Consider the following 27,381-nt stretch of genomic DNA (forward strand, 5'->3'; position numbering starts at 1 on the left):
TTGACGAATCACCTTGAAATTTTTTGTTATATCTGGACTGAACATGGACTGTTTGACCCAATTTTTCATGTAATATCAGTCTTAAGTTTATTTTTGCAAAAGTTTATTTTTGCAACTTCCGAAGCAACAAATAATCGTACCAAAATTCAAAAACTGCCATTTTAAACCTTTGTTCATCTACTAAAAATGAATACTCTATCTGACATAAGATATTTAATTACTTATTTTTACCTGTAGCGACTTAAACGAAAAGACTGTAATTTTCAGGGCCGTGCCGTTCTATGATGCGGTGAGGCAGCCGCATCAGGCGGCATCACAAGGGGGCGGCATAATCAGTAAAATCTAAAATCTTCTTCTTCTTCAAGTGCCGTCTCCTAATCGGAGGTTGGATATCATCATCACTATCTTTAATCTATCCACCTCTGCTCTAAAGAGTTCTATAGAACTGCATCTAAACCAGTCCCTTAAATTCTTTAACCGTGACATTCTCCTTCTTCCAATGGACACGCGCCAACTCGTAACTCTTAACGACAAACTTTTTCAAATCAAAATGTACACCGGCCAATTCGTAACTTTTTTACTACCTGACCCTCCCAACTTGCAACTTATACAGGTGAATTCGAAACCATTGTTTAATTTTAATTCTATTTACACATAAACATTACATCTACTGGTAATGCAGCAGAGTTATGCTCCACGTAACGTAGAGCCACACCCAGAGCTTTAGTGGCATCTGCGTGTGACACTCAATATGACAGGGAAACTTCTTCCTCGCTTTCTTCATCTTCATTAGTCATTAGGGTTGCCTTGAGGTTGAACCAAGTCTACAATGTATTCATCCGTAAATTCTTCGCTCCCTTTGTCGTCAGCTTCAATCCATTCTGTAATTACACTTTCTTCTTAGTTTTCTGATCCATCTTGTATAGGGGAACGGGGAAAAATGGAGCTTATTCAAATTAGAAATCAAGCCATGGAGTTAACGACTAAGCACAAATGATGACACTGGCTCTGCATCGGTGACATCAATCTGAGATGGGTGGAAGAGGGAGAGAGACAGGCACAGAGACTCAAAATCAACGACAAAGTAAACTTTCAATTATTAGTTAGGCTAACTTTCGGATAATCCGACCTTTTCGGAATCCGAACAGGCTGTCCCCCCAATTAGTTAGGATTTGCGGGGTTTTACTGTATATAGGTACCTACTATAATATCTGCGTTCCAATCGGCTGGTAGTCTGTTTTGTTCATATTTTTTGTTGTATTAGCTGGTTTATTTCCTTATGTAATTCTCTTCCTCTGCATTTTTTTCCACTGTTATTTCATTTTCTTCTGCTGCTTTTCCGTTTTCTATGTTTTTAATATTTGTTTTTGTACGTTTTCTTCTGTGAAAATTTCTACTTCGTTGTTATCTTGTTCTTCTTCATCTGTTTCCTTCATACCGAATAGCATTTTTTCGTAATATTCTTCTCATATTCTGCTGATCTGTTTGTCTTCAAACAGGGTTTCTCTTTTTTTTGTTTTTTAGTACTCTTGTTTTAATGCTGGACGTATTTTTTTATCTGACTTTTTTGTAAAATTGTTATATTTGATGGTTTTCTGTCTTTTTTAATGTCCTCCAGCGAAACCCGTCATTTTTCTTCTTTTTATTTGTTGAGTTTGCTGTGTTTCTCGCTATTTTTTATTCTTCCCTGTTTTGTTTTGACGGATTGGTTGTTTATCCACGTCATTCTAGCGTAGTTTTTTAGTTTTCTGCGTTTCGCAGTCTTGATCGTACGTAAATTACACATTTAAAATTGAAAAGGATTTATAGGTTCCAAATTAGCTAAAAGACGGTGTTTCAATCCCTGTTTGTGTATTATCGCTCCAAACCCTTCTTGGCAGTAGCGCACCCGGGGGGGGGGGGTTTGGGAGTTAAACCCCCTTTCCCCCAGGGCATATGAAAAATATATAAATAATAGCAGGAAAATGTAACTTGTCTTTCACAAAATATAGAAAAAAATTTCGACGCCCAAGCCAACCCCCTTCCCCCCAGAGAAAAATTATAGGTGCGCTACTGCTGCTTGGATGTGTCCCGTTTTTTTCAAATTTATGATATGGTCACCCTACAGTAGAAACGCTTCTTAATTCACGAGAGTATTCTACACACTTGTTCTTAATCCAGGATACAGTTTTTTGTGTCAAATTAGAATTTCATAATGGTAGATAAGTTTATTTTAATTTTCTAATCTATTTCAACAGTAGGACCCCCGCATACTGCAGACTTTTTACCTGCCGATAGTTTAGTCGGGTTGGGCAAAATTAAAGATTTTTCTTTTTAAAATATGTAAGAATGTAGTTCGTTGGTATGGCATGAGTGCTTTAATTTTTTTAAGTATGTATTCTATTTGTTTTTAGTTTTGTAGACTAGCAGACTTAACTACTTTATTAATGTGAAATTTAAGACTTACTACTATATTTTAAATATTTTTCTAAATATTATTATTTTCTATATCCTTACATAAAAAAATACATTGAGTGTATGAAATAAGTAAGCAATGTTTTAAACATTTTTATTATTTTCCAGACACCTTTGCACCTATTAGTTGAACAAATTATATTATTAAAAATTTTGTACTTACTTTACTTAAGCCGTCCTCTTGTACCCTACGCTGTCGAGGTAAAAGTTTTGTAATAAAAAATTAAGAATTCAATTTTAAAACTTCTATAATATGTTACAATTGAGCAATTAGACCAGCAGATTCGGCAACTGGTTATGATAAATTCATCAATTTTAATGAACATACTTTTTAATTTTTTATTTTTGCAGTGAAAAAAAAATACATTGTTAATTATACATAAAAATATCATTAATATATCACAACAATATTTTTTTCAACATACTACAATAATCAATTATAAAAATATCCGAAGTCTAAATTCCAACATTTGAGGTGACAACAGCGCAGTGGAAGCCATGAGGACATAAACTCAAATATACGGAGACCACTACAACCGCAAACTGAATAAATATATATTTGGATGCCATCAAAACCGTTAAAGTGATTTTAGATATACAGCAAGCGAACATGGCGCGCCTGACGGCAATTGCTCCAAGTAATGTGTATATTATTATACAGATAACGTGACTGAGGACGTCCGGCCAATATTTTGTGTAAGCATTGTAGGAAGTGGTACCTTTCATTTGCGATACATTTTAGGGAAAGTCCTCGTGGCAACCGTATATCGGAGTTCACGAAGACCTGGAAGCCACGAGAGACTACGGTTTAACATGGGGGGACGTCATAAGATGCTAAATATATATATATATATATATATATATATATATATATATATATATATATATATATATATATATATATATACAAATCGATGGAGGTTCAACGAAATCGGAGGTAATAGCTCATATCCACCTTCAGTGACTCCACTAAAAGGGAACAACTTTATTTTGAGCGTCGCGTCACTTGCTTAATTTTGGTGCTAAAAATGTTATAAAAATCAAAAACAAAGCTTTTATTAAACACTTTTAAAAAATTTTGATGAGTTTTCCCTGAAAAGTCCTTAATTTTTTGGTTATTTAACGTTGACATGTTCAATTTGGAATTTGACGACTAAGAACCTACTTTTCATAACTCTGCTTCTACGGGGTTTACAGACTTAATTCATATTCTATTTTTTCATGTTTTTATAAGCTACATTTTTGCTAAGAATATTTTTTCGGATAAAATACTTACTTTTTGAGTTATTTGTGAAAAACCGTCTATAAATTTGTGTTTTTTTTTTTGTTGAAACATGGACAGTTTCACTCGCAAATAACTCAAAAAGTATTATCTTAAACGTGAAAAGATCCAATAAAACAAAAGTTGCTTAGAATTAGTCAGTTTATCCATTTTTGAGAAGGGGTGGCTTTCACCCTTCAAGTAAAAGCAACCCTGGGCTCACGTCCAAAACTGAAGTAAAGGGGAAAAGGAACCTAAATTCATATTTTCAAGCAAATCCGTCATTTACCTAATAGGCAAAATGCCTGTTTTTCTTCGGCTGTGCCTCCTACTCAAATGAAATATTATCATCTCGTCTCTTTCGTTGTAGATATGTGCTTCTTTTTGAAATGCTATTTATCCCGTATTATTCTAACTATTCTGTCTTCTTACATTTTACTGGTAAGCCTATTCCATTCTCTTCTTCTTTTTTGCACTCATTCTTTGATGTTGTTTATTCTGCATATGTGTCTAATCTCAGTACTCATTTATCTGTCCAATAGTGTTTTTGCGATTATTCTTCTTACTATTCAAAACAAGTAATTGGAATTCGTAAATCCTAGGTTTTTATCCAAAGTGACCGAAAGTAGAACCGGAAGTCGATATTTGAACTATTCGTGTAACTTTGCGTCCGTCGATTGATATACGATTTCACTAATTTTGAGTAATTTTTACTAAACTTTCGGTCATAACTGTTTAACCTGAACTGACTTCCAAACCTGAACTAAAAATTCATGCTCGACTTTTCAATAAGCTTCGATTGCTATGTCACAATGTACTATTTCTGCAACTATAATATGGCACTTTCCGGTTAGAATTATTTAATCGGAAATGATGTAAGAATCAAAAATATACATTTGTTTTCATCTTGCTAAGGCACGCCGAATAATATATCGCTTATACTATTTAGGTGACTTTAAAATGGTACTTCCGCTTGCAACCCTAAATCCGAAAGTCGGGCGTCAAATTTCTCATCTTTAATACCACCCTTGGGTTACAAGCTTTCATTCGATATCTCATTTGTCATTCTATCGGTATTAATAACGGAAGAGTTATATTCGCGGACAGACAGTCACGAAACCGGAAATATATATTTGTTCTCGTCTTACTAAGGCGCGTCGAATAATATATCGCTTGTACTATTCTGACGATGTTAAAGCAGTATTTTCGGTTTCATTTCTAAAACCAGAAATCCTTGGTCAAATTTCTACCCCCTTTAGTACCTTCCTTGGTTATAAACTTTCTTTTGACACCTCATTTGTCATTCTACCTAGTATAATGACGAAGAAGTTGTGTTTACGGACGGACAAACATGCATGAAACCGGAAGTATATATTAGTTTTCGTCTTGCTAAGGCCTGTCAACTAATATTTCGCTTGTACTATTTCCTCGATTTTAAAACAATATTTCCGGTTTCAACTGTAAAACCGGAAGTCGGAAATCAAATTTCTAATATACCTCTAATAAAATTTTTGGGTTAGAAATTCCCATTCGACACCTCATTTGTCACTATTTATTTTAATAACGGAGGAGTTATATTCGCCGACAGACAGACTGACGGACGGACAGGCATGAAACCGGAAGTATATATTAATTTGTTCTCATCTTGCTAAGGTGCGTCGAATAATATATCGCATGGACTATTTCGGTGACTTTATAACAGTACTTCCGGTTGTAACTATAAAACCGGAAGTGCAAGGGCAAATTTACCACATTTAATACTATCCACACAGAGGCGATTAGGCCTTACATGGGCATCATTTTGCAAAGTAAGCCATATTCTAAAAAGCTCAATTCCTAGGTGTATTAAGCGAAAGGTTTATAACCAATGTGTTTTGCCAGTACAAACTTATGAAGCAGAGACTTTAGCACTGACGCAAAAATCAGCAAATAACATCAGAGTCACACAACGAGCCATGGAACGTGCAATGCTGAACGTGAGCCTTCGAGATTACATAACAAACCAACAAATCAGGCAAAGATCAGGAGTTCAAGACGTCATCGAAAACGATACGACGCTTAAGTGGAACTGGGCAGGGCACTTAGCTAGAACACAAGATGGACGATGGACACAACGAATCATGGAATGGAGGCACAGAAACTATAAAAGAAGCCGAGGACGACCACCGACTAGATGGACCGACGACATTGCAGGAAACTGGCTACAAGAGGCCCAGTGTAGAGAATACTGTAAAGAACTGAGGGAGGCCTACGTCCAGCAGTGGACGCGATTGGCTGATTGATTGATTAATACCATCCTTAGGTTATAAGCTTTCATTCAACATTGCATTTAGCCTCATTTATTATCCTTCTATCTGGTCTAATGACGGGAAGAAGTTGTGTTTATAGACAGACAGACAGACATGCATAAATTCAACGTTTTCACATTTTTTTGGAATGGGCGAAAACAATATTTATTTTTATTTATGTAACAGCGATAGTTATATTCTGAATTACAAACATATATACATACCTACCTTAATACATGTGTTAATGAAAATTTAAAGAATTGTGGAAAATTTCTGTGAAACAAAATATCCTCGCGTATGACTATTAATAAAATAAAATATACCTAATGCAATTCAATACATTTTCTAACACATAAAAATGAACAATACCAGTAAATCACCTGTAAGCAAGACGATTGTAAAATATGCGGGATAGAATGATTCAATAGTCGAGCAACAGTGTTGCCAGCTAAGTCGAGGCCATAATGTCGTATGATAGTTTAACACATGAAGGATATACACATTGAATATACACATAAAAGCGACCTCCAACGGCAAATGGCTGAACTATAAGCGACGTTACGGACTCATTTTGTTTTAAGATTTACAGGAATTCTAAGACACCAACAAGATTTGTAACATTTTTGTTTGGTAGGTAGAGGTCTCTAGTTTCTCATTCAACAAAACTTTGGTAGAAAATGACAACCAGTTAAAAGAACTACATGAAAAAAATTACGGACTCCGTATATTGAGGCCGTAAATCGCTCGAGTCCGTTGTGTATGGTCAAAACCTTAATACCGAGTCCGCAATGTTAAGAGGATATATATATATATATATATATATATATATATATATATATATATATATATATATATATATACATCTCGTAACGCGACAGTTCGTAACCGGACAGTTGGTAACAGACAATTCGTAACATATATTCGTATATATATATATATATATATATATATATATATATATATATACAGTGCTGTTTTTGTGACGGTACGCGCCGGTACGTCGTACCGGCACCTCTTGGGACAAAAAATAAAAAAGTCAACAAAATTATAGACAAATTCCTGAATTTTTCCCTTGCTCCCAAATAGCTTTAAAACGCCATTATTGAGGATAAATTTAAAAAGTTTTTCCGGGGGTGGACCCCCCTTATGAACAATCCCCAGACCCCCAGAAACATTGCGTACCGGAACCTAAGCGTACCGGAACCATTGCGTACCGGAACCTTATATTGTTCCAAAAACAGCACTGTATATATATATATATATATATATATATATATATACATCTCGTAACGCGACAGTTCGTAACCGGACAGTTGGTAACAGACAATTCGTCTATATATATATATATATATATACATATATATATATACATCTCGTAACAGCGACAGTTCGTAACGGCGACACTTCGTAACGGCTACAGTTCGTAACTATACAAATTCGTAACGGACAATTCGTAACGTCCAAATTGAATTCTTCTGTTTATTGTTGTTAACGTGGAAACTAACTGTTATTACAGTTATAAATGTAATTATGGTTATCAATTTAACGAATCAGTATCAGGATAAACATTTTTAAGGCATTTCATATTTCGTGTTTAATAATATAATAAAAGTATTTAAACCAAGTATTAAAGTATTCCAAGCCATCCCTCTTATCAACTATAACCGTTGATTGAATGACCCAAAGCTATTAGCAATCACAAGGTTTATTATAATAGAGAGTTATCAAGTAACTCTATGAGAATACGGTAACGTTATAAATAACATGTAAAGTATACAGTAAAATAGCGTTACCGTATTCTCCTAGGGTTACTTGATAACTCTCTAATAACAGGTAATTATAATCTTTTCTTTACAAAATGTTTATTTAAAGAGTTTGGAATGTCTAAAGACCAAAGACGGTTGTCAGATTAAAGATTTCAGGAATTCAGTACTTCATTATACCTTTGTTTAGGCTTACGCAAATTTAAGGAACAATAAGAGGAGTAAACTTTCAACAACATTCAAATTCTCTTTATAAAAATTTAATTAAACTTGATATGCATGCACCATTCAATATCCAGTCTCTGCTGGCTATACGCTCAAAACAAATATACAATATCATTATAGATTTCTTGTCACATACACGCACGGTCCTATAAGATTTGTACGCGAGCATGATATTTTTTATGATTTAAGTTCAGATTTGCATCCTTTTTTTCTATCATAAATAAATATTATATCACTTTATCGGAGATCCATTATTGTTTTTATTGTATTGTATTATTTATTGTATTACTATATTGTTTCTGTTTAATTTTGTATTAGGGATAGGATTGTATATTTTTTATTGCAACTGGCTGAATGACGAATGGCTATGCCATTAAATAAAAAAAAAAAGAAAATATCTAAAACATTTTGCAATTGACCAATACAACTCATCTTAGGACAAAGACTAACAGTAATTGACAAATCAGTCCTGAAGTTAAAACATTAAGTTAAATATAAATGTAATGATGTGATGGATGGCAATGTGGCATTGAAAGTGTTAAAGTGTTTGATTTTTCGCCAACGATAAACCCGAAAATTTCGAGAATTGTTGCGAAAATTAAATGTTAACTGACAGTACCAGGTGATTATAAAGTGAAGAACAATAAAATAAGTGTAAATCCACTGCGAAAAAGTGATATTCGGTGTTAAAAACAATACTGACAATAAGAAAAAGAAGTAAGGGTATATTGATAAGATAAATAAAACCGTGACCAGACACCTCGTAACGCGACAGTTCGTAACCGGACAGTTGGTAACGGACAATTCGTAACAGCGACAGTTCGTAACGGCGACACTTGGTAACGGCGACAGTTCGTCACTATACAAATTCGTAACGGACAATTCGTAACGTCCAAATTGAATTATTCTGTTTATTTTTGTTAACGTGGAAACTAACTGTTATTACAGTTATAATTGAAATTATGTTTATCAATTTAACTAATCAGTACGGGGATAAACATGTTTAACACTTTTTGTATTTTGTGTTTCAGTGTATATTAAAAGTCTTTAAACACAAACAAATATTTAAATACATACAAACTTTTAACAATATTCTTAAAAGTTTACTCCTCTTATTGTTCCTTAAATTTGCGTAAGCCTAAACAAAGGTATAATGAAGTACTGAATTCCTGAAATCTTTAATCTGACAACCGTCTTTGGTCTTTAGACATTCCAAACTCTTTAAATAAACATTTTGTAAAGAAAAGATTATAATTACCTGTTATTAGAGAGTTATCAAGTAACCCTAGGAGAATACGGTAACGCTATTTTACTGTATACTTTACATGTTATTTATAACGTTACCGTATTCTCATAGAGTTACTTGATAACTCTCTATTATAATAAACCTTGTGATTGCTAATAGCTTTGGGTCATTCAATCAACGGTTATAGTTGATAAGAGGGATGGCTTGGAATACTTTAATACTTGGTTTAAATACTTTTATTATATTATTAAACACGAAATATGAAATGCCTTAAAAATGTTTATCCTGATACTGATTCGTTAAATTGATAACCATAATTACATTTATAACTGTAATAACAGTTAGTTTCCACGTTAACAACAATAAACAGAAGAATTCAATTTGGACGTTACGAATTGTCCGTTACGAATTTGTATAGTTACGAACTGTAGCCGTTACGAAGTGTCGCCGTTACGAACTGTCGCTGTTACGAATTGTCTGTTACCAACTGTCCGGTTACGAACTGTCGCGTTACGAGATGTATATATATATATATATATATATATATATATATATATATATATATATATATATATATATAATCGGTTTAAAACGTCCTCCGACGTCTTCCGATGCCCAATCTGCATGCATCTCTATCTTCCCAAAGGTATTCGTCTAAACCTCTCTCTCGGATCTCTCTGTCTATTCCTTCTCTCCAGCTCTTTCTGGGTCGGCCTCTTTTTCTCTTTCCATGTGGTGACCAATCTAGAATCTGTTTTGGCAGATGTCATGGAACCAAATAAAACAACTAGTTCTACAGCTGAAGTCCGGTTCGAATATAAAGCGGTGTTGCCAAACCTCAATTAAAGCGAATAATCATTGGAAAGCGTAACTTAATAATGTTTAGAGAGAAGCTGATTGCACTGAGAGGGGTGGATATTTCTGAAGGGTTGAACTGGATATCATCCCCTATCGCGGTGCAAAGAATATTCTCGCGAAACTAGGGCAACATCAAGAAAAGTGAAATCTTATAAATATGACAGACTCAGATGATACGTATTCAGAGGGAGGAAAAAGAAAAGCAGGAACTTGGGATGATGTATTCAAAAACTCCAAAAAAACCTATAGATCACCAAAAAAACGGGATGATTCAAACCCAGAAATGCTAGCCCAAATGATGGATTTGCTAAAAGGACTGGCTGAGGATACAAAGGAAATAAAAATCAACAGAAAAAGCAGGCGGAAACCATGAATATGCTAACTGAAGAACTAAAAGAGCTCAAAGAAGAACAAAAGGAGTATAGAAGAGAAATATGAGAACTAAAACTAGCTAATGAAAAAGCGATTAAAGAGATAAATCAGCTGCAAAACCAATTAAGTAATACGAATATAAGATTACAAAAATTAGAAGGAGAAAAACGAAAAAGAAACATTGTGATTCAAGGACTTCCAATTGACACGGACAATCCCAATATACTAAAGAATAAAGTAGAAAGTTTCATAGACAAAGAAATGGGAGTTAAAGTAAGGGTAAACGATGCAAGAAAGCTAGGAGACACAACATGTCTAGTAGAGTTGGATAATAAATACGAAAAGTCAAAAGTAATGCAAAATAAAATGAGGCTTAACCAGATAAGGGACAAAATATATGTAAACGATGATCTAACAAAAGACGAAAGGGAAATACAAGATAAAATTAGAATAATGGCTAGAGAGCAGCGAAACAAAGGAAAAATCACAAAAATAGGATACCAGAGATTAATAGTAAACAATGAACTATGGAAATGGAACAAAGAAAGTGGGCAATTGGAAAAAATAAAAGACATCTCAAAAAACTAGAATCAGATGCAGACGAAGATGAATCAACAAAGACGACACCGCAGGGAACACGGACACAAAAAAAGGAAATCAAAAAACAAATTAATAAAATAACAGAAGAAATGGTAAAAGCAGCAACTTGGAATATAAGAGGATCCTATCAGGAAGGAAAGCTGAAGCATTTAATAAACGAAGTTAAGAAATGTAAGTTTGATCTAGTAGCTCTACAAGAGGCAAAACAATTGGGGCAGGGTAGCCAGGAAATAGACGACTATATATTTTTCAATAGCGGAGGCTCTAACAGACGCTGGGCACAGGTTTTATAATAAGTAAAAAATTGAAAGAATTTGTTTCAGACTTTAAAGCAATTTCGGACAGGATGTGCACTCTCAGATTAAAAGGTAAATACCAAAAAATAACATTTGTTAATATACATGCACCCTCGGAGAAAAAAGGAATGGATCTGAAAGAGCAATTTTATAGCAAATTAGATGAAGTATATGAGGCTATACCCAGGTATGATATGAAGATCATTCTAGGAGACGCTAATGCCAAAATAAGCGGAGAAGAAATATTGATGCCCACTATAGGCAAGGACAGTTTACATCCAGAGACTAACGAAAATGGATATTTCCTGGTAGATTTTGCCAAAGAAAAGGGACTTATAATAAAAAGTACGTACCACCAACGAAAGGACATTTATAAGGGAACATGGAAATCTCCAGACGGCCGTACAGTCAACCAGATCGACCATGTTTCAATTGAGAAAAACGAAGAACATTGCATAACAAAGGTGAGAACATATAGAGGACCTGATATGGACTCAGACCATTATTTGGTCGGAATATGGATGAAACAATTAGTACCAACTCTTCGAAACAAAAAGAGATTAAAATACGAAAGAAACAAACCAATCAGATTACAGACAGAATGTGAGCAAACGCTGTATGGACAAATTATTAACAACAAATTAGAGAGCATAGTGGATGAAAAGAATGTAGAATGCATGTGGGGAACATTAAAAGATGTAATTAAAGAAGCAGCAAATATTTCCAGCACCAATGACAACACAAAGAAAAAACAAAAAGAATGGTTTGATGAAGAATGTGAACAATCATTGGAAGAACGGGCCAAGCTACGATTAAAAATGATAACTCAAGGAACAAGAGAAGCGCAGGAAAATTACACTAAACAAAGAAATAGAACCAAAAAAATACTACGAGAAAAAAAGGAAACATTATTAAGCTAAACTGAAAAATATAGAGGAAAGGAAATTAGGAACCTGTATCAAGGGATAAAAAATGAGAAACGAGGGCATCAACCGAAAACTGTACATTATAAAGACAAAAATGGAGAAATGATTATGGGTGAACCAGAGATATTAGAACGCTGGAAGCAGTACTTTGATGAGTTTCTAAATGGACCTGAAAAGACAGACGATAATAACGAGGAAACAGAGGATCTAGTAAATGAAATACAAAATCAACAGGGTGAAGAGCAGGCTCCGACTATAAGCGAAATTCAGAATATCATCGATAAATTAAAAATGAACAAAAGCCCAGGAAGCGACGGCATAACAGCTGAAATGATTAAATTTGGAGGAAATCAGTTAGTAGAAAAATCCATAAACTAGTTAATAATATATGGGAACAAGAAATACTACCTGAGGAATGGACAGAAGCAATACTGTGTCCTATTCACAAAAAAGGAAATATGGCTGATTGTCAGAATTATCGAGGCATAGCGCTGCTAAACATAACGTATAAAATATTGGCTATGCATATTAAAAACAAATTAACAACGAAGGTTGATAAAAGCATAGGAGAATATCAAAGTGGGTTCAGAAAAGGCAGAAGTACTGCGGATCAGGTCTTCACACTACGAGAAATACAGGCTGAAAGTTACGAATATAATAAAGACACCATGGTTCTTTTGACTTTAAACAGGCTTTTGATCGAGTGAAAAGAAGCGAGTTTTTCACAGCATTGCAAGACATGGACGTTTCTCCAAAGCTTATGAGAATTATAAAATTAACTCTCCAAAGAACAATGAATAAAGTCAAGATAAACAATACTATTAACAGAAAGCTTTGAGGTCAAACAAGGAGTGCGGCAGGGTGATCCATTATCCTCTATAATGTTTAGCATATTACTAGAAAAGGTTATACAGGAAGCAAACATTAATAGAACAGGCCTGATATACCACAAAAAACATCAGTGCTTGGCATTCGCAGACGATTTGGTAATCTTGGCTAGGAGCAAAATAGAACTTATAGAAACAGTCATGAAACTCGAGGAGAGGGCAGCAACCAAAGGATTGTATATAAATGAAGCAAAAACAAAGTATATGGAATGGACAAATAAGCAATTCGTTCGGGAGCAATACATAACAATGACAACAGCGAAGGGAACACAGTATAAATTCGAAGAAGTTGAGAGATTTGAGTACTTGGGAACTGTCTTCACAAGAGATCCTAACTGTGAAGAAGAAATACAAAAGAGAATTATGTCGGGCAACCGCGCTATATTTGCTCTTAATAGGTTGTTAAGAAGTAAAAATATATCACGAGGAGCAAAACTAAGAACTTACAAGACCGTAATAAGGCCGATAGTAACGTATGCTTCTGAAACATGGGTCACAACAAAAAACATCAAGAGTTGTTATTAGTTTGGGAGAGGAAATACTGCGCAAAATCTTCGGTGGGAAAAACTTAAATGGACAATGGGTAAGAAGAACAAATAAAAAACTAACTGAGCTCTATCAAGATCGTAACATACTAGCAGTAATTAAGGCGCAAAGACTTAGATGGTTGGGCCATGTGCAGAGGATGATTCCATCTAGAATTCCCAGAATGGTACTATCTAGTGCATTGGCAGGGAAAAGACGAAGAGGAAGACCGAGGTCACGATGGAGTAATGGAGTTAGAGAAGATATGAGAAGAATTAACGTAAGGAACTGGGAAAGAAAAGCGACTGACAAAAGGGAGTGGAAAAGAATAGTACATCAAGCCATGGGCCTACTAGGCTCGTAGTGCTTACATATTATTATTCTAAATGTAATTGTGTGGAAAACGCAGTAAAGTCGTTCATAAAGAAATCAATATGTGGCCATAATGTGTTTGCTAATTTAATAGTTTTACAGAGATAGGAATTTGAACCATAGTTTGCACGGTTAATGACTTCGTGGAAGGTAGTCACAGAACGGGTGGTTCTTGAAGGTACACGTAGACCAATTTTATTTAAGAATGGGATACAGAATTTATGACCATGAATTAAGTTATATAAGAAGCAAAGATATTTATTTTGACGACTCTGTAATGAGTCAAGTCGAATAATTTAATAATTTGCAGTAAAGACTCATAACTTTGACCAGTGAAATGCATCTTATAAGCATAATAACATAAGAATTTACGCTGAACTTGTTCGATTTTATTAATGTGACAATTATATTGAGGTGACCAAAACATGATGCATAATCTACAGTCCATCTAATTTACTTACCGTTGCATGTCATTGTCAAAGCCAGAGATCGAAGTTGACATAGTTACCAAAGTATAAAAAAATCCTGAATCCATATTAAATCAAATAGATCACATAATTATTGTTAACGTGGATTATACAACAAAACAAATTAATATTCAATGTAAATAAGTAAAAACTTAAGAAATAATCTTTTAAGATTTGCAGTGCATGCGTTTTTGCACTGCATTGTTAATAATTAAAAAACGCTGGACGGAAGGGCCGCCCGAGAACTTTATCGTACCGATCTATTATCGTTATGGTACTAGATACTGGAATTCTATAAAAATAACAAAGTTACTCGTTATTTTGATATTTTAGAAACACCTACTGTACTTAAAATTATTTTATGGTTCTACGCATCATTAATTCCTGCATTTGAGAAAATGTTCGATGCCATATTTCGGGGACACACTATAGATGTGTAGATTATTGCATAAATCAATAGAATATTATAGTCATACTTTCATTTCAAATTAGTTCATTTTTCTGAGAAATTAATAGTTTACAATATTTGCATTTCATTCTATTTCGATTACGCCAGTCAATGCGCGAGATTAAGAACAAGATATTATCTCCAAATTCTATCCTACTGCATGGATTTTAATGAAATTTTGGGAGTAGCCCAATCTCCTAATTCAAAGTCTATCCTATATACTATGGCGCTTTTATCATGGGGGAAGTTCCCACCACTTCTCAGGGGTGAAATATTTTTATTTTCGAATTACATGGAGAAAAAGGAAGATTTTTAAGAAAATTTAAAAATTCATTCTATAATTTGATCACATTTTTTACAAAAACCATTCATTTTAAACCCGTTCAACTTTTTGAAAGTAGAAATAACACTACATATATATATTAAAATGTATTGTAGAAGGAAAACAATGCATTTAAATTATGGTGGATGGGGAGTTAAATGTATATACTTTTCATTTTTCCTTAAAGTACATTAGTCATATATTTTTTTTCACCATATCTCGCTTAGTTTGTAAGTAACCGACATTTAACGGTGCTCGTTTTAAAGGCCTTTTCAAACACTGCAAAAGGTGTTGGTAGCATTATACACCTAAAACCTACCGTTCCTCTGTTATTTCAAGTTGAATACAACAATTTGAGCATGCACCAAAAAACAAACTATTTTCACCTACCATATCTCTTTTTGTATTATAAATAGAACATTTACGAAGGAACGAATCTCTTTATTATTTATAATCTAAAAAATGTTTTATATAGTCTTTTTAGTTCGATGCATAGTTTTTAAGGTATTCACAAAAAATCCGTCCGAAAAGGTGTCATTTTTCAATGAAAATGGCCAATTTTCAACTACGCATAACTCAAAAAGTATTGAGTTCTCAAAAAAAAGTATAGACCAGTTTTTGCTTATAAATAGGTTCTTTAGCCACTTCCGTGCTTATTTTGACCAACAAATTTTCCACCCCCTTGAAGAAGTGGGAACCGCCCCAAGATAAAAGCGCCATAGTATATAGGGTAGATTTTGTTTCTTGAGCTATTCCCTACTTACTGTGAAAATCAAGTACAACAATGTAGTAGGATGAAATTCGGAGCCAAATACCCTCATTGACTGCCCTACAATAATGCTCTGCTATGAACGCGTGAGAGAGGACACACATAAGATTATAGCAAAATTTCTATTTACCGTAACTTTTCGAGTTTTTTAGCTACAGCAATGAATTTTATGTCATTGGAAAGGTAATTTTGCATTCTTTCAAAATGTGATAAAATATACAGGGAGTATCTAAAAAATTAAGATTTTTTATTCATTTCCGGTTCAACCGGAAGCCATATTTTTGGTAAAATTTATTGTGATAATAGATAATAAAGTACCATATACGTCTGCAAAATTTCAAACTTTAGTTTTTATTAAGAAGGAAGTTACGGGCACTCGAATATTTTTTTATAAAAAATTCATAACTCCCCTCCTATGGGGAGTTAAGATATATGACTAATGTCATTCAATTTACTGATAGGACATCAAAAATATATCAAAAAATAAAAAAATTCCTTGGAGCCATTTTTGAGAAAATCTAGTTCAAATTTATGTCAAAATTTGACCCCTTAAATATAGGCAACCCGTAACTTTTTCTGAAAAACGATAACATCCTTCTTATAGCCCCATCTTTAGGCTATATAACGACTTTTTCAAATTAAACTTATCTTAAACAAGTTTTTAGATAGATAGGGAAATGTGTCGGGTGGGCGGTCGGCCATGTTGGCCGCCATTTTGAATTTGGAAATGTCAAATTCCGTATTTTTATTTACCTATCGATGAGCTTACTTTGAGTTGAATTTCATTCATTTCGGTCAAAATTTTCAAAAATGGGCCCTAAATAACCCCCCTATTTCGGCCCCCCTTTGAGAGGTTTTTTTTAAAAGCTTAGTTTCTCGACAAAATTCTCTTAAACTTACTCCTACCGAATTTCATCAAAATCGGTCCAGTAGTTTTTGCTGGGCGGTGGCGACATACGTACGTACGTACATACTTCCGACATGTTTTTTTTTATTTGCTTTTTAGACTCAGTAGGACTCAAAACGTCGAAAAAAAAGTGAAATCTGAAAAAAATTTTTTTGCACGATCCTATAACTTTATTATACTATACTACGTATATAGTACGATAAAGTAAAAAGGCTCCGAACTCTTGGCAGAAGCCGGTTGGTTTCTTTTTATATGTCTACAATCACAACTAAAAAAGTTGTCAGATACCTCGATTATTCCAAGTCGTGATACAATTAGGTGAAATTTATATTTTATAGTAGAGAATCTTTTTATAGTACAGTAAATAATAAAAACAGTAGATATTTTTTTTTTCTTTTTTTTTTCTCTCTGATTCTGGCTTTGGTTTAGAACTAGAACCTTTAGCCACGTAATTGTATAACTTATCACTAAGTCAGGGGAGTAATGTGTAGTGTGTGTGTGTTGAGTAAGTGTCTTGTTACTTTGCAAAGTCGACGTCATTGTCTTTGCAAAGAGACGCTAATTGTTTCCGAACGTCTGCGGTCCCTCAGTAGATAGATATAATAAAACAGATACTTATAGTAAAGAATATAAACAAATATGAAGTGTCATCAAAATGTTACCAATTTATTCTAAAATGTCACCTTCGCTCGATTGCAGGTACAGTGTGTTCTGAACAAATGTGGTTCATAAAAACGCATTATAATCCATTTATACAAATTAAATGCAACATATTATTGTGTATTTCGTTAGGTTAACATTAATAGAAATCTTCAAATATTATTTCTACGTGTATATAATAAAATATGTCTAGTGGCTGTAATTCCAGTGGGCTCGGCAAAGCGATTCGAAAAAAGAACACAGCTACCGGTGTGTAATTAGACGAAGTATAAATGTGGTCTAACCAAAGAACAATAAAGAAGTTTTAAAGAACGACCAGTCGTAAAGTCATAGCTACATCTTTTAACAAATCCAAGCATCTGTAATGACTTAGAAACCATGCTATTAATGCGTAGGTTGAAATTCAAGTTAGTGTCAAGAATAACACCCAGATCTATAACTGAGTCAACTAATTGTAACCTAGTGCGGGGGTCACCAATTAGCGGACCGCGGTCCACATCCGGAACATGAGCTACTTTTGTGCGGACCGTCATTAAATTCAGAATATAGCGTTTGGCAATTTTGAAAATGTTTGGCCATGAAATTGTGTACTATTTTTGGCTCAACTTATGTGTGCGAAGCCGCTTTATCAACGTGCGAAGCAACTTTATTAAAAATCGGTACAGATCTCAGCTAAAAGATGAATATCTTAACTCCACAATGAGAATCAGTTGCACCAAACTCACTCCAAACTTCAGACAGGTTGTACATAATAAAAAATGGAATTTTTCTCACTAATAATTTAATTTTGTAAAGAATGACAAATTTTCTGATTCGTTTTTTTGTGGATTCCTGTTCAAAAATGTCCCCTTAAACAAATCAGAAGGGGCCCGGGATACCACGCAAAACAATATACACCGTTCTTAGGCGTCAACGCCCTTCGGTAGGGATCTATGGGGGAGTATCACCGAGCCGCAAGCCCTTATCCCTTGCCGTACTGCTCCCTCACAGGTCGATCAGATGCCCGCATATTCCAATCTAAGCGCCAGATTCATATTTAGAATTTTATACTGACGCGTTAGCCTTTTTGTTTTTCCGATGGCCTGGCTTGGGCTTGAACTCTCGTACCTCACGGCGAAGTGAAGTGCGGGTCAGCCGCTAGTCGCACTGAGCTATCCGATCGACACGCAAAACAATATTTTTATATAAATTCAAAATTACCTTTTAACCCCGAAAATTGTATTTAAAATAAGGTCTCTTGTCATTTTTTTCAAAAATTGATGGTTTTCGAGTTATAAGCGATTTAAAAACTAAAAAATGTGAAAATACCTACGCATTTTCGAGGTTTGAAAACTCATATGTAAATTATTAGCTTTCCGGTTGCCGAGTGCCTAAATTAAAGTTTATAAATTCAATCTCAATATTCTAACGAGTAATCGGGACCTACCTACTTCAATATAGGCTATAGACCCTTGTTTTTTAAGTCGCCATACATCGCAATTTATGGTGCGTCTCTGTCGCACTTATTATACATATTATACGTACTTATGCAAAAAATGCCAAACAAATACTTCACATTTATTAAAATTTTATAATTTATTATTAACATATTTTTTTCTTAATAATTTATTTATTTATTCAATTAATTATTGTTAATGTCCTAATTAAATACGCCAATAAAAACAAATGGTCGAAATTGAAATAAACCCCGATAACTCATCAGAGTCTTGAAATTGAATGTTTAAACTTCAATTTAGGCACTTGACAACCGCAAAAACAATAATGTACACATGAATTGTCAAGCTTCGAAACTGCTAATTTTCGCATTTTTCAGTTTATAAATCGCTTAAAACTTGAAATCTATGAAGTTTTGAGAAAAATGACAGAAAATCGTTTTTTTAAGATGACCCAAAAATGCTAAAAACATATTTTCGGGAACAAAAAGGTGATGATTTGGATTTATTAAAAAACTGTTAAAAAAATTTCTGCCTAAAAATTTTGCACTGCACTATTCTGATTTGTTTACCGAATTGGAACAAGTAGACAGGTTGTGTTAACTCCGGACCCCGGAAGTGTCATAGGTTTTCGAAACGGACCCTCAGGAAATATAATTGGTGACCCCTGACCTAGTGTCCCGTATATAGTAATAATTATTCTCAAAGTTTCTTAGTCGAGTAAAAGTTATAGCATGGCATTTGTTTGCATTTAAGTCCATACCATTTAGTGAGCACCATTCCACAAGATTATCAAGATCTGACTGCAAATTGTAGCGATTCAAATCAGACGTAATTATGTGAAATAATTTAAGGGTATCAGCAAATAGAAGAAATTGAGCAAAATTGAAACTTTTATTTATGTCATTTATAAATAAATTAAAAAGAATAGGTCCTAAGTGGGAGCCTTAAGGTACCCCCGATTTAACTATAATTTCATTAGAGAAAGAATTCTTAATACGAACTATCTGCCTTCTATCTAATAGATAATTTCAAATCCAACTAAGCAGAGGATCAGAGAAACCTAACTGTTCGATTTTATGTAACAATAACGTATGGTTGACCCTATCATATCAAATATTTATAACGCTATATCTTATACTACTATACTATATACAATATTACATTCATTTATATAAAACACTAAGGGCCGGTTGTTCCAATGCTAATCAACAATAATCATTATCAAATATTTAATTACTGTCACCAAACTGTCAATGTCAACTTTGTTTGGGTTGCTGAAAACATAATTAATTACAATTATTAGATTTATTATCAATTATGTTAATAATTATTGTTATATTAATTGATTATAGTCTCAGAATTGTAATCAATCATGTTTTTAGCAACCCAAACAAAGTTGACATAGCGTTCAAACAACCGGTCCCTTAATATTCCTTATAGTCTTCCATACATTTCTTGACCAATTGCTTCCATTGTTTTCTGTCCAAAGCTTTTTCTCTCCAGTTCACAATATTAATTTTTTGTAAGTCCTCGTATACACTTTCTTTCCATCTCCTTCTTGGTCTACGTCTACCTATTCTTCTTTTTTGGATTGGCATATGTGATGGTACCATTTTTGGCATTTTTCTCTTCCCATTCTTTCAATGTGTCCTAAATATCGAATTATTTGTGCTTTGATTGCTGTCATTATTTTTGGTTGATTATATAGTTGTTCAAGTTCCTTATTATTTCTTCTTCTCCATTGACCATCTATTTTCACGCCTCCATATATTGCTCTTTGTATTTTTCGCTCCCATCTTTCTAAAAGGTCTATTTCTGATTTTTTAAGCACCCGTGTTTCACATGCATATGTAGCTGTAGGTCTGATAAAGGTTTTGTAGATTCTTATTTTTGTTTTTCTTGAGACATATTTGGATTTCATTAATGATCGCAATGCCCCATACTTTTTATTTCCTTTTGCTATTCTTGCTTTTATCTCCCCTTCCCCATGCCCTTTTCATCTATTACACCCAGATAAGTAAATTCTGAAACTCTTTTAAACGTGCATGAATTTTCTCCTTCTATCTCCAACGTGAAATTGTCCTCTTTTTCTTTATCTGTTTCTCCCATTATCATGTATTTTGTCTTTTCCTTATTTATGAGGAGAGCAAACCTTTTTGCTTCTTTTATTATATTTCTCATTAATTTTTTTAGCTCAGTCTTACTTGTCGTTAATAGTGTTAGATCGTCTGCGAATGCTATACTTACATTGATGGCCATTTTTAAAAATCGTTTCCTGTGTGTTTATTTTACTTTTTCTAATTATTCTTTCCAGTATTACATTAAAAAGAGTCGTTGATAGTGGGTATCCTTATCTTAAACCTTCCTTTGTTTCAAAATTATTTGATTTATGCCCCTTCCAAGCTATTTCGTTTGTGGTGTTATCCATAGTCATTTTTACCATCCTGACGATTTTACTTGGTAGGCCCATCTCTTTGATTTATTTGTACATCTGTTGCCGCTTTACCGTATCGTAGGCCTGTTTAAAGTTGATGAACAGAACATATACTGCTATTTTATGTTCGTGGCAAGTAGTCTGAATTTCTTTTAACGCAAATATTTGGACTGTCGTCTACCTATTGCTTCTGAATCCTGCCTGATATTCGCCCAATATCTTTTCCGTGTTTGTACCAATACGCATCAAATTTACTAAGCACAATAGACGTATCTTGCATGAAAGTGCTTCAAACAACACGAGTAAATTTGATGCATATCAGTATAAACACCTAACACAACCTTTTACGCAAATATTGAGTTACGTCATTTTGGCTTAGGAGGGCAGTACAGTGGTCTAGCTATCTTTGTCTATCGTAGGAGTGTGAGTGTATCTACCAAGAGGGGGGAGTAATGGAACGACACAGACACGAAGTACAGCGGCAGTGGCCATCACATGCTAGAGAGAGAAAGCTAAGCCCCCATAGAGAGAGATAGATAGACCGCCGATGAACTGCTCTGCTTTACGCTATTTTTCGTACCTTGCCTAATCTATGTATTATTAGAGAGAGAGAGACACATACTTTATTGATATAATGTACCAAAATGCCCTCGACCGAAGTCTTTCAGCCATATTATTATATCTATGAGCATAATTATTAATATATCCTTATATGATTTTATTAATATCCTTAAATGATATGTCACATTTGTTTTCATGAAAACTATAAAAATTAAAGTAACATTCTACTTTTAATTATTTTAGTCTCACCTGACTCATCCTTGGGTTCATTCTTAACATCTCCAATTTCAATTTCTGTAGATAGCTGACTGTATAATATAGATTTACTCGATTCCAAATCATATTCCTCCTGCTCTTCTTTAATTTCAACTTTGAAATCTTTTATATCTTCTGTGGCTTCCATAATAACACGATATGCTAACACAAATTTATAATTTTTATAACAAATTAATAAATTATGACTAAAAAAAAGTTTTTATGTTTTTTGTTTATCTTATACTTTTATTGGCATTTGACATTGTCAAACAGTCAAACATATGACGTTACGTCTACGTCATTGGTCAAAGAAATGTCCTCATATCACAGAACACAGAATACCAATCACAAAAAAGAAGAATACAAGGAGTTACAACTTCATATTTGTTTTTGTTTGTGTTTGTCAGTAAATAGTAAATTTAAATAAAAAATTCTAGTTTTAAAACAAAAGTACAGTTTAGTGCTTTGCACATAAAAATGGAAAACTTGAATGTAACAATACAAGATTTTATGCAGATTTGTCGCAGTTGTCTTTCTAGAAATAATTTGTCCCCCATAAACCAAAATAGTATAAATATATTTGATAAAATTGCTGATGTGAAGGTGAGTTAGCATTAGTAGATATAATTTTAAAATGTTCTGTTTAGTTAAGAAATTATTTAAAAATATTAAATACTTAGTTCCATTACGTTCTTTGCATGGGAAGTCACCTTTCTTGAGTCACAGCAGGGGGAGGTCCCGTGTCTCCCCTAGCTTTTCGGGTGCTTTAAACTATATATGGTTATCCAAAGTATACAAAATATAATGAGCAACATCTTCACGTCTGAACACTTTTTACAGCTATCCATATTTATTCTTTCTTTACTTACACAGCAAATTACATATAGTAAAATTCTCACTGGTATGGAAGCTGTAGGATGTGTAAACATTAGTTGACAATGACATTGTCATCAGCAACACAGAGGTTTCTATTTCGTTCAGTGTTTGAATGTTTTTGGATAACCGTTACTTGTATAACCACGTAAATTATTAATTAATATAATTAATAGGATTATTTTTTCACTAACTATGTATTCAGTGATTACAATAATTTATATACTATGGCATGCTTAGATACATTTTGAACATCTTTAGCAAACAAAGTACTTGGATCACAGGATATACTCTGGTATATTCTGTACTTGGATTGTCCATAAATAATAAATAATTTTTTATTAATTTCACATCTTAAATCAATTATTTATCAAATAAAATATCAATATTATTTAATAAACAACTCAAAATATTCCTAAAGCCTTGTCAAAAATTTAGTAGCCTTGTCAATGTCAACACTGTTCTGTTTGACTGTTTGTGTTGTATGACAAAAATAGTGAATGTTCAGTTTGGAAAATATCACCATGAATTCCTGACAAATGAAGACCCGAGATTCTTCTTCTTCCTTTATTGGGTTATATAAACCCAAGATTCTTCAGATAATTTCAAGACAATTTAACCTAAATAACCCAATTCACGTAGACCGAAAATGTTTTCTAAGGAAGCTGGAGCTCTTTGAAGATGGCACCTTGTAATTAGTTTTTTTAAATACTTCCAGAACACTTCTATTTAGAAAAACGAAAACTGTTACTGATCTTCCAGAGATAAATCGATTCTATCAATTGCGAATTTCTAGTACCAGTCATAGGTGTCCGTTTTGGGAAGGGCAACAATAGGAACTTGTACTAAAAAATTTTTTTGCATAAAATTGTTAATTTATGTTTTAAAATGTTATATTCAAAATATTATGTCTTAACAATGAATAGTGTACATACAATATATGGTCAAAGATCCGCGCCTAAAATTTCCGTTTTAAACAACTTCAAAAGCGAGAGCTGGGGTCTGACGTCACAGGCCACTTGTATCGTTGGCCCGTTCGGTGGGCTATTGCATTTAATGCAGTTTGCCCATAGATAAATAATATAGTTGAAAAATATCTTGTTTTACTCTGTGGCAAAAATGATTTTTTCTGTGACAGGCAAAATATTAACATTTTATCTCTGTTGACATGTATCAAAAAGTTCTTTTTTATGAAATTACTTTTGTCGTTTCTTGTGTTGAAGAACAAAGAAGAAACAAGTAACTTAAAAATAAACAAAACTTTTAGTAATAAAAGTAAGAGTAACTAAAAAGTATTGGTGCTACTATAGTATGCGGTCTACAGTCAGGTTTCTACTCTATAGCTTGCGGTCTACTGAGGGATGCGGTGTAAGTATAAGCTGAGATGATAAAGATATTAACTTGTAAAATTACAATAATGATTCTTCTTATTTATGTGTATTATTAACATTGTAACGAAGGATTTTGTTGGCTATGTACACATTCTATCGGTAAGTCTGCTAATCACCATAATCTTTTCTCAGAAGGCTTTGAACACAATAATGAAAGGCTCCAGTAGGTACTAATAACCATTACAATAAAATATAATCATTATTATAATGCAAATTACACCGTAATCTTTTCCAGTATATACGAAATCCTTCGATTAGAGGTAGGTAGATCATACCCATGGAGTAAACAGGTATACTATAATATAATGGTACGAAACTATTGTTATAAACTGTTTAATTAATAACTCTTACTTATTTGCCTTGACACCTCGCATTTCTCCAATAGAACAGCTTTCACTACTTTTTATTAAAGTTGCCACCATGAAGACATCAACGGTAGGTAAGTTAGTCAGATTGACCTTTTGAAAAACCCTCGTCGGTCATATTATGCGTTTTAAACTCTTTACAAAGTAGCACTCAACTTTATCAATTTCAGTTTAAAACTAAGCTGATTGGGGAACTACTTATTACAATATATAAGATGAACATAAATGATACCTAGGAATTTTCCAGTAAGACGATTAAAATGTAATATACCCGTGATACCTACCCTAATCGCGTTGTTTCCGACTGCTAGGCCCGGTTTACCATGGCCCGTGACGTCGAACCAATAGAAGGGCGTTCAAGAGCCTCCTAAGATATTTGAATTTTATAGCATTTTCAAAGCTTCGTAATTAGCGTACGGGTTAAAAATATTTGTTTTTTTCGCATGCAAGCGTTTTAAGATCATGTTACCTTATGTTTTTTAATATCATTCTAATATTTAAAAATTTATGCAAGTTCCCTATTATTTTATCACATAACTTTTTGACTTACTTAAATTTTAAGAGTTTTCGACACTGGATTATTAGATTGTGAGATATTCCAGTACTAAAAGGTACTCTTGCTTGAAGTCTAGAAGGTAGGATAAAAAGTTTTCTAAAAAATCTATTTTAAAAATTTTTCGTTTTTTGAATTGGAAAATAAGCCTGAAAAAAATTTTCAAATAAAAAATTTTGGATTCTACCAACTTAAAGCAAGAATAACTTTTAGTAGTACACTACCTCATAATTGAATAATCTTGTGTCAGAATGCTCTAAAATTAAAGACAAAAAAATTGTGCTATAAAATAACTGTTGACGTACCCAAAACCGATGTCTATGACTGGTACTAGAAATTCGCAATTGATGAAATCGATATATCTGTGGAAAATAACTATGTAGGTGTACCACTTTTCGTCCTTATAAGTAGAAACATTCTGGAGGTATTTAAAAAAAACTAATTACAAGATGCCATCTTCAAAGAGTTCTAGCTCCCTTAGGAAGCATTTTCGGACTAGGTGAATTGGTAAAATTGTCTTAAAATTATCTGAGGAATCTCCTGTCTTTGTTTGTCAGGAAAGTTTCTGGATTCTCTGCTCTGAAAGCTTATCCAAAATGGATTTATAAAGTTTCAGATGTTTTCAGTATTTGAAAACGTGTAATATATTATTTTTTAGATAGATCTGGATGACGATTTGCCAAAACAACTATGTAATGAGTGTGTCACTAAAACAATCACTATTTCTTCCTTTATACAGATAGTAAAAAGTAATGATGTGTATATACGACAAGTATATGAAAGCAGTAAGAAGATCAAGTTACATCCGCAGATTGATGATCATGAATCAGATATTAGTTGTGATGCTGACCAAGATATATTTTCCAAAGATGAGATTTCCGTTAATGACAGTATTTTAAAATCTGAAAATGGTGAAAGTGAGAGGGAAACATTAAACGATATTGGTATTAAACATGAAAGCACTAAGATGTTTAAATGTAACAACTGTGATAAAACATTTGCTAAAAAGCATAATTTAAACCAGCATTTAAAAGCTCATAGCAAATTAACTGTATACGACTGTAAAATTTGTTTAAAAAGATTTCAACGAATATCTAGCCTACGGAGACATGATAAGATAGTTCATAAGGGAATTAAACCCTTCAAATGTGAAATATGTAATAAGGGTAAGTTTATCTACCATTTTTAATCTTCTTGTAGTTCCTTCTCCTATCGAAGGTTGGCTATCATCACAGCTCTTCTTCTTCTTCTTATTAACTCAGGCGAGACTCGTTAGTCTCTGGCACTTGGTCATAAGACCTTTGTACCAAACCCTGTTCTTCTCCTTAAACTCTAATAAGTCCTGTGGCCTCCACGAAGGCCAACAGTTTTCTTATTGGTAGTTTTAGGATATCTTCTGGTTCAAACCTCATTTGACCAGTGAATTCCTGCCTTATATCACCTAGCACAGGCGTCACCAATTAGCGGACCGCGGTCCGCATCCGGACCGTGAGCTAGTTTTGTGCGGACCGCGATTAAATTCAGAATATAGTGTTTTTCAATTGAAAATGTTTAGCCATGAAATTGTATACTATGTTTGTCAACTTATATGTGCGTAGCCGCTTTTTCAAGAATGAACTTTAAAATCGGTACGGATCTGAGCTAACAGATGAATCTCAACTCCTTACCTAATGAAAATTAGTTGAACTAAACTCATTCCAGACTTCAGACAGGTGTAACATTTTTTTACATAGAAAACAATTTTTTTAAATAAATTCAAAATTATCTTTTTGCCAGAAAATGTATTTTTAGGTTTTTTTGGGCGATTTTAAACAAAAAAGGTTTCTTGTCATTTTTCTTAAAAGTTGATAGTTTTCGAGTTATAAGC

The 27,381-nt window shown here is 33.5% G+C and overlaps 2 protein-coding genes across 5 annotated transcripts in view; one reads left to right on the forward strand and one right to left on the reverse strand.

The window, feature by feature from the left end:
- Positions 1-22,587, reverse strand: part of LOC114328678 (zinc finger protein 239-like) — a 91,976-nt gene extending 69,389 nt beyond the window's left edge. For all 4 annotated transcript variants that reach the window (XM_050654921.1, XM_050654924.1, XM_050654922.1 and 1 more), the window contains exon 1: positions 22,327-22,587. In XM_050654921.1, coding sequence (XP_050510878.1) covers positions 22,327-22,480 — 154 coding nt within the window. In that variant the 5' untranslated portion in view covers positions 22,481-22,587. The remainder of the gene's footprint in view (positions 1-22,326) is intronic.
- A 106-nt stretch (positions 22,588-22,693) lies between these two features.
- The window catches only part of LOC114328667 (zinc finger protein 226-like), a 64,237-nt gene continuing 59,549 nt past the window's right edge, over positions 22,694-27,381 (forward strand). Inside the window, exons 1-2 of the mRNA XM_028277586.2 lie at positions 22,694-22,935; positions 26,173-26,680. Of these exons, the coding sequence (XP_028133387.1) occupies positions 22,810-22,935; positions 26,173-26,680 (634 nt within the window). The 5' untranslated portion in view covers positions 22,694-22,809. The remainder of the gene's footprint in view (positions 22,936-26,172; positions 26,681-27,381) is intronic.

This window comes from Diabrotica virgifera, chromosome 6 (genome assembly GCF_917563875.1).
Source record: "Diabrotica virgifera virgifera chromosome 6, PGI_DIABVI_V3a".
Taxonomy (NCBI): Eukaryota; Metazoa; Arthropoda; class Insecta; order Coleoptera; family Chrysomelidae; genus Diabrotica; species Diabrotica virgifera.